The 7967-nt window shown below is 57.7% G+C and overlaps 1 protein-coding gene across 1 annotated transcript; it reads left to right on the top strand.

Annotated features, from left to right (window-relative positions):
• The first annotated feature begins 2309 nt into the window (after nucleotides 1–2309).
• On the top strand, nucleotides 2310–6070 carry FEM1A (fem-1 homolog A). Its single transcript, XM_004313635.4, has one exon. It carries the CDS (start codon nucleotides 2447–2449, stop codon nucleotides 4439–4441), a length of 1995 nt encoding a protein of 664 aa, XP_004313683.1. The 5' UTR covers nucleotides 2310–2446; the 3' UTR covers nucleotides 4442–6070.
• Nucleotides 6071–7967: the final 1897 nt, after the last annotated feature.

Here is a 7967-nt window from a genome sequence, read left to right as displayed (position 1 = left end):
ATTTTACTCTAACTCCTGATTTTTGCTTTACTAAGTGTACATAACGCCTTGCCTGACCTGTTGATTCCTTTCCTAGATTAGAAGGAGTAAGAATGAAGGATTAAAGAATGACTGACTAGGGCTTCCCTAGTGGCGCAGTGGTTAAGAATCCGCCTGCCAATGCTGGGGACACGGGTTTCAGCCCTGGTCCGGGAAGATCCCACATGCCGCGGAGCAACTAGGCCCGTGCACCACAACTACTGAACCTGCGCTCTAGAGCCCACGAGCCACAACTACTGAGCCCACATGCCACAACTGCTGAAGCCCGCACGCCTAGAGCCCGTGATCCACAACAAGAGAAGCCACCGCAATGAGAAGCCCACGCACCGCAACGAAGAGTAGCCCCCCGCTCGCTGCAACTAGAGAAAGCCCATGTGCAGCAACAAAGACCCAACGCAGCCAAAAATAAACAAAATTTTAAAAATGAATAAAATCTATCTTAAAAAAACAACAAAAAATGAATGACTGACTCTCTAACCTCAGCTGCCCCATAGCAAATTGGCAGGTGGACCACGCGTGCAAGACACCATCCAAAATAAGATCAGGAGAAGTCAGCAGTCTGCACACAATGGAAAATGGACAAAGAAGCTGACATCCTACCGTAATGATTAACTGAGATTTCCCCCTTTTTCCCTCTAAAAATTGTCATGGCTGAGCAGAATCTCTGGAGTTGGTCTCCAGACATGAGTCCACCTTCTCCCCAAATTGCTGGCTTTTCTGAATAAAGCATCTTTCCTTTCTACTGACATTTGCCACTAGAGTATTAGCTTTTGAACAGCGAGCAGCTGAACCTGAGTTCAGTAACATATCTATCTGTCTACCTATCTCCTACTGGGTTCTGTTTCTCCAGAGAATCCCGACTAATATAGCCACCCAGCCTGTGGTATTTGTTACAACACCCTGAACTGACTAGAACAGAGTATTTCTCTAAGATTCACGAAGCAGAACGTCAGTGGTGCCAGGGAGGGCACCCAGTAAGCTCCAGGTCAAGGAATCATCCAAGAAGACCTGAAGTCTCAGCTGAGGCCTGAAGAAGGCCCGAGATGTAGCCAAGGGAAGAAGGTACGGAACAGCATTCCAAGCAGAGGGAACAGCACACACAAAAGTCGGGAGGTAGAGAACACCATGCATTTCTCGAACATTCCTGGACACAGCAACCTCCTTCATCTTTCCAGTAATCCTCAATAACCCTGGAGCAGGCAGCAGCAAATTAGAGGCAAGACAGTGTTGGGGGTAAGGGTCTGATTTTGGAGGTGGGGCTCAGGCTTCACGGAGGTGTCGACGTGTGCAGTCACCCAGGACCCCATGCTCAGAAGGGCCCCACGCTTGGTTTAATGCCCTGCTGTCCTTGTTGGGAAGTTCTTCATCACTTTTGGACAAGGAGCTCTACATTTTCCTATCGCACTGGGCCCTGCAAATTACGTAGCCACTTCTGCCTGGGTTCAAATCCCGACCAGGCCATTTACTTGCCCTGTGCCCTTGAGCAAGTAACTGAGATTCTCAAAGCCCCCAACCCCAGAGGTTTACTCACAATGATATTGGAGAAGTTCCCCAGCCAAATGACCAAGGGCTGAGGCAAATTAATTTAGATTTTGTATTGAGGATGTTGAGGGTTGAAGGAAGGAAAACTAAATTTTTAATAGGGTATTAATGAGTGAGCAAATAAACATATGAGTGTGTGAATGAATGAACGAATGAATGAGAAGTGAACGAGCGCCGGACACTGAACCTTAGGGCCACCTGTACTCCCTGCTCTCCTAACGTCCCCACCCCGCCCCACTTTCCTGCCTCTCCCGAGCGCCCCCTGCCGGTGAGCGGCTCGGCCTCGCGAAACCCAAATCGGACCACTCGCCTGACTTCGCCTTTGCTCTCGCTCCTGGTTGGCTCCGAGTCGCTCTCCCTGCCTTTTGCGGAACGTACTCCTTTGGCCTGCGTCTGCGTTTCCGTCGGTTCCGGTACAGTGACAGCCACAGGAAGTACGTAGCCAAACTTTCCCAGGTCCCACAAGCCATCGCGATAGCATTGCATGACGGGAGTGGTAGTCCTCGAGGGAGGAGTTTCCGCCACAATTGGCTGTGATTGGAACTGCCGTTCCCGCCATGCATCGTGATACCACTTCGCCGCCGCTGGCCCTCGGCCTTCTGGGAGTTGTAGTTTTAATACCTTACCGTTCCTTTTCTGTTTCATGGAATGTGCCGGCTTAGAGAACTACATTTCCCTGCACCCTTCCAGCCTCCAATGGAACCAGGTCGCGGCAGCCATTTTGTTCCGCCCCAGAAGCCCCTAAGATGGCGGCGGGGGAGACGGTGAAGGTTGCCCCGTGTTCCTCCGGGCGCTAGTCCGCTGTCCCCCGCCCCGTCCCCCAGTACCCCGGCGGCTGGCCCATGGCCTGGCGGAGGCCCGGACCATGGACCTCCACACCGCCGTGTACAACGCCGCCCGCGACGGCAAGCTGCAGCTGCTTCAGAAGCTGCTCAGCGGCCGGAGCCGGGAGGAGCTGGAAGAGCTGACGGGCGAGGTGGCCAGCGGGGGGACGCCGCTGCTCATCGCCGCCCGTTACGGCCACTTGGACGTGGTCGAGTACCTGGTGGACCGGTGCGGCGCGAGCGTGGAGGCGGGCGGCTCGGTGCACTTCGATGGCGAGACCATCGAGGGTGCTCCGCCGCTGTGGGCCGCCTCGGCCGCCGGCCACCTGGACGTGGTGCGGAGCCTGCTGCGCCGTGGGGCCTCGGTGAACCGTACCACGCGCACCAACTCGACGCCCCTGCGCGCCGCCTGCTTCGACGGGCACCTGGAGGTGGTGCGCTACTTGGTGGGCGAGCACCAGGCCGACCTGGAGGTGGCCAACCGGCACGGTCACACGTGCCTCATGATCTCCTGTTACAAGGGTCACCGCGAGATCGCCCGCTACCTGCTAGAGCAGGGCGCCCAGGTAAACCGGCGCAGCGCCAAAGGCAATACGGCCCTGCACGACTGCGCCGAGTCCGGCAGCCTGGAGATCCTGCAGCTGCTGCTCGGGTGCAACGCCCGCATGGAACGGGACGGCTACGGCATGACCCCGCTGCTGGCGGCCAGCGTGACGGGCCACACCAACATCGTGGAGTACCTCATCCAGGAGCAGCCCGCTGGGGAGGAAGCGAGGCCAGGGCTGGCCCGAGAAGGCCCCTCCGCCGGCGTGGCGTGCGCGCAGCCCCAGGGCGCCCGCTGCGGCAGCTCCTCCCCAGAGGAATCCCTGAGTGAGGAATCGTTCGAGAGCTGCTGCCCCACCAGCCGGGAAGCCGCCGTGGAAGCCTTGGAGTTGCTGGGAGCCACCTACGTGGATAAGAAACGAGATCTGCTCGGGGCCCTGAAACACTGGAGACGGGCCATGGAGCTTCGTCACCAGGGGGGCGCGTATCTGCCCAAACCCGAGCCCTCGCAGCTGGTCCTCGCCTATGACTATTCCAGGGAGGTGAACACCGCCGAGGAATTGGAGGCGCTTATCACCGACCCGGATGAGATGCGCATGCAGGCCTTGTTGATCCGAGAGCGCATCCTGGGTCCCTCCCACCCAGACACTTCCTACTATATTCGGTACCGGGGTGCGGTGTACGCCGACTCAGGCAACTTCGAGCGCTGCATCCGCTTGTGGAAGTACGCCCTAGACATGCAGCAGAACAACCTCGAGCCTCTGAGCCCCATGACCGCCAGCAGCTTCCTCTCCTTTGCCGAACTTTTCTCCTACGTGCTCCAGGACCGCTCGGCCAAGGGCAGCCTGGGCACTCCAGTCGGCTTTGCAGACCTCATGGGGGTGCTGTGCAAAGGAGTCCGGGAAGTGGAGCGGGCTCTGCAGCTGCCCAAGGAGCCCGGGGACTCGGCCCAGTTCACCAAGGCCCTGGCCATCATCCTCCACCTGCTCTACCTGCTGGAGAAAGTGGAGTGCACGCCTGACCAGGAGCACCTGAAGCACCAGAAGGTCTACCGGCTGCTCAAGTGCGCCCCCCGCGGCAAGAACGGCTTCACCCCTCTGCACATGGCCGTGGACGCGGAGACCACGAACGTGGGCCGCTACCCGGTGGGCAGGTTCCCCTCCCTCCAGGTGGTCAAGGTGCTGCTCGACTGCGGGGCCGACCCAGACAGCCGGGACTTTGACAACAACACCCCGCTGCACATCGCGGCGCAGAACAACTGCCCGGGGATCATGAACGCCCTGATCGAGGCGGGGGCCCACATGGACGCCACCAACGCCTTCAAGAAGACAGCCTACGAGCTGCTGGACGAGAAGCTGCTAGCCAAGAGCACCATTCAGCCTTTCAACTACGTGACCCTGCAGTGCCTTGCGGCCCGCGCCCTGGACAAGAACAAGATCCCCTACAAGGGCTTCATCCCCGAGGAGCTGGAGGCTTTCATCGAGCTGCACTAACAGGGCCCAGAGGAGAACCTGGGAGGGGCGGGACCTGCATCTGTCCCCGCCCCGTCGGGGAGCACTTCCGGTAGCTGGAACGGGGGGAAGGGCTTTCCCGCCTCCACGGCCCCCTCCCCTCCGCAGGGAGAGGGGAAAGGAGTCAGCGAGCTGTCGGTGCTAGAAGCCTTCAGGATCACGCGCTAGGAGAAAGGACTTTCTCGAGGAGCCCGCGCGCGCGCGCCCATCCTCAACAGGGAGAAGACGCTCAACCTCCCGCACCTTAGTCCTGTCTGCCTGGGTTTCTGAGGGTCTGAGGGTCTCCTGACCCGGAGGCAGAGGGATTGAAGCCATCGCCATCCTCCCCTGCTAGAAATGCAAGAAGAAACGGAGAGTCGGGTCAGGCCTCTGCCCCTTACATGGCCGGATAGACCCAGCCGCCCAGTGCAGTGTTAGGACTGGGGGTCCCCGGGCGGAGGGGGAGTGGGAGACTCGCCCCCTACAGCACGTTTGCACCAGCTCCCTCCGCCCTGCTGTGGGCCGGGCTCTCTGCGGGGGGCGGCCTGCCCTTTGCGTAGCTTTTGTGGTTTGGTGTTCCGTTTATTTACTAAGCGGGCAGGTTACAGGTGTGGCTCAGGAGTCCTGAGGTTTTGCTGCCATATACTTTTTTTTTTTTTTTTGTAAGATTTTGGTTTGTCGGGCTAAGTTCACTTGACGCAGCGAGAGTTTTGTCGTGCCTGAGATGGCCACGGCCGGCAGGAGGAGTGAGCTTCGTTGTGTGAAGAGTTGACGGAGGGAGGGGCCATCCCGGCCTATCAGTCCCCAAAACGAGGGTGACGGTACCTTTCTGAACACTTCACTCGTTTGCCTTTTACTTGGGCCGCCCGACTTCCCGTTCACCCTAGAAGAAGTAATTTTCCAAACGAGGAGCCGGCCAAACACTGAAGGAGCAGGGCTGCCGGCCGCTTCCCACCCAGCAAGAGCTAGCGTGGTTGGTTTGGGCTTTGGTTTTCACAATTTCCAAGTTAAAACTGCAGGTCACTTCTGCCTCACAAATCACACCGGAGGGCACAGGTGTGTGGCGAGCAACCCAAGTGGCTGTAGCCATTTTTTAGCTGCTTGGGGAACTGGATCCAGGTGACCCTGAGACAATGCCAAGTACACCGTTAAGCCACTAAGTCAGCTAGATGAGACGCTGGATGCTGGGAATGGGTTGCCAACTAAGGTGGTACAAAGTCTTGGTCTGCCATCCTTCGGGGCGTCCAGCGCCCCTGCCAGAGAACCCGCCCCAGCGAGATTCCCTCGGGGGCATCCTCCATCCGCCCCGGCTGCCAGCAGGAGAGTGATCTTGGCATGTTGGGAGAGCAGAAGAGGACGGGAGCAGCTGCCCGCCGACTCAGGAGAGAGGTCGTTCCCACCCCGCGCCTCTCCCGCAGCCTTGTCGAGGGGCAGCTACACAGAAGCCTCCAGAAGCCACATCGGGTCCCTGGATGTCCCGCCCCACCGAGGGACCTAGGTCTCGTTTGGATTTGCAGTGTTAGTTAGGACATTCTTTCTTTACAAGGAAAGACCAGGTTTCGCCTTCCGTCAAGGTGGGAAATGCTGTCACTGTCCCTCCCAAAGGCCGGAATAAAGAAACGAGGCAGTGTCCATTGCGAGTCTCTTACTGATGTTGTTAAAAGGATGACACGGGGAGGGGGCCGCCTGGCAGTCCCGCACAGGCTAGATGGGGGAGAAGGCAGGGAGAGTGTGCCACCGGGTGTAGAAGGTCCACGTAAAGGCTAATGGCTCCCACCCGAGTTTCGGTTTGTGTCCTGGGGCTTTGTGTCAGAGTGCATTAGGAAGATGTATTACTGCAGGGAAAAAAAAAAACCCACTGCCTTAGTCAAAAGCCCTGCTTTTCAGGAGGGTTGCCACAGAAAAGAGGGCTTGACCTTCAGGAAAGGCGAGGAAGGGCTCAGGAAACAGGAAGGCCCCTAGCTCAGCCCTGCTTCGCAGAGACCCCCAATGGAGCCCATGGACCCTCTGGCCCAGGAGGTCTGTGCATGAAGTTGACATGCCCCTACCCCTCCCTTTGTCCTGCCGTCTCGCTGGTTAAATTGGTTTTCTCCCACATTCACAGTGTCAACCCTCCCCAACAGCAGTGCCCTGGTGGTGGGTCATTGAGTGTTTCCTGAGGGCCCACTGTGTGCCAGGCAGGGTTCGAGCCCCCTTGGAGGCGGGGGGAGGATTGAGCCAGCTATACTTGAGACCAGTCATCTCCCCTGCGTCCTTAGCTCCTGAGACAGTGGGGAGACCATGCTGTGGTCTCGCCAACTCCTGGTTTCACTGGGCCCCAACCACACTTACCAGCTAACACCCACTCAGCTATGGTGTGAATATATGGTTGTTGCCCTGAAAGAGTGGATTTTGAGTCAGCAGATGCTCTCAGGAAACATGTAGACCAGCAGCATTTATTGAGCCCTGACTGGATGGCAGGCACCATTCTGTGTGCTTGGGTGGGCTGCCAACAGCAGCCCTGGAAAATAAGTACCATTATTCCTATCTTGCAAATGGGGGAAACTGAGGCTATTAAGAGATTGTATTTGTCGGGAGTCGCCGAAGAGGGAAACCGATCTGGGCCACGTGCTTTCTTTGAAGGCTCACACCTGAGAATTGTGACTTTTGCCTGAGACTCTCCAGAGAAAGCCATCTTAAAGCTCAGGCAGGTTTCCAGTGAGGACTGATGTAGCAGCTCAGAACTTAGGAATGATCTGCTTCCTCCTGGGTCCCGCCGTGGCAGCCGGCAGAATGGCATACGCCAGCCAAAGTCCTGATGGTCACTGGAATTGGACCAATCGTAGTAGCCCAGGAATGGGTCGTGCTGGCTGACTCAGCCTGGGTCAGTGATTACCTGCACATTACCAGTGACAAGACAAGCTCAGAGAGGCCAGTTGCCTGCCCAAGGCCACACAGCCAGGATGGTGACCCACCTTGCTGATAGGTGAGCAGACCAGGGCTCAGAGGGAGTGGCGTTTGCCCGAGCTCACCGGGGTCAAGGCTGAGACCCAAGATTGAGGGTGTCAAAAGTGTGCAGCCCACCCCACAAGTGGGAGCCACTGCCCCTACTCACTGTCACTCCCTACCCCACTTCCTGCCTCTGCAGAACTGAAATCAGGGCCTGAAGTTCTTTCTGCTCATTGGCTTGTCTACTTGGTTAATGCCTTTCTCAGACCTTCTGGAGCCCTGGGAGGGTCTGTGTTGGTCCCCACTGAGTGACCCATGTGGTGAGTGAATGAATGAATGCCTCTTGCCTCTGGGGCTTTCAGTCCCCCCCTAACCACTTGGGAGCAGCCCCGATGGCTTTGCCATGCACGGAGCCTGTCGCCCCCGTGGGATTCCAGGACTGTTATCTGAGCAGTGTTTACAGTGAGCAGAGCGTCCCGGCCTGAGGTTAAAGATAGCACTGCTCAGGGGCTCACATCACAGGCCCAAAAGCTGAGATGACCAGCCCCTGGGAAGGTGGCACTTGGCTGGCACTGCAGGGCACTAACTCTGTGTCCCTGGA

Source organism: Tursiops truncatus, chromosome 3, assembly GCF_011762595.2.
Source record: "Tursiops truncatus isolate mTurTru1 chromosome 3, mTurTru1.mat.Y, whole genome shotgun sequence".
Lineage (NCBI taxonomy): Eukaryota > Metazoa > Chordata > Mammalia > Artiodactyla > Delphinidae > Tursiops > Tursiops truncatus.
The sequence above is the reverse complement of the archived record's forward strand: the minus strand, read 5'-3'. Positions and strand labels throughout refer to the sequence as shown.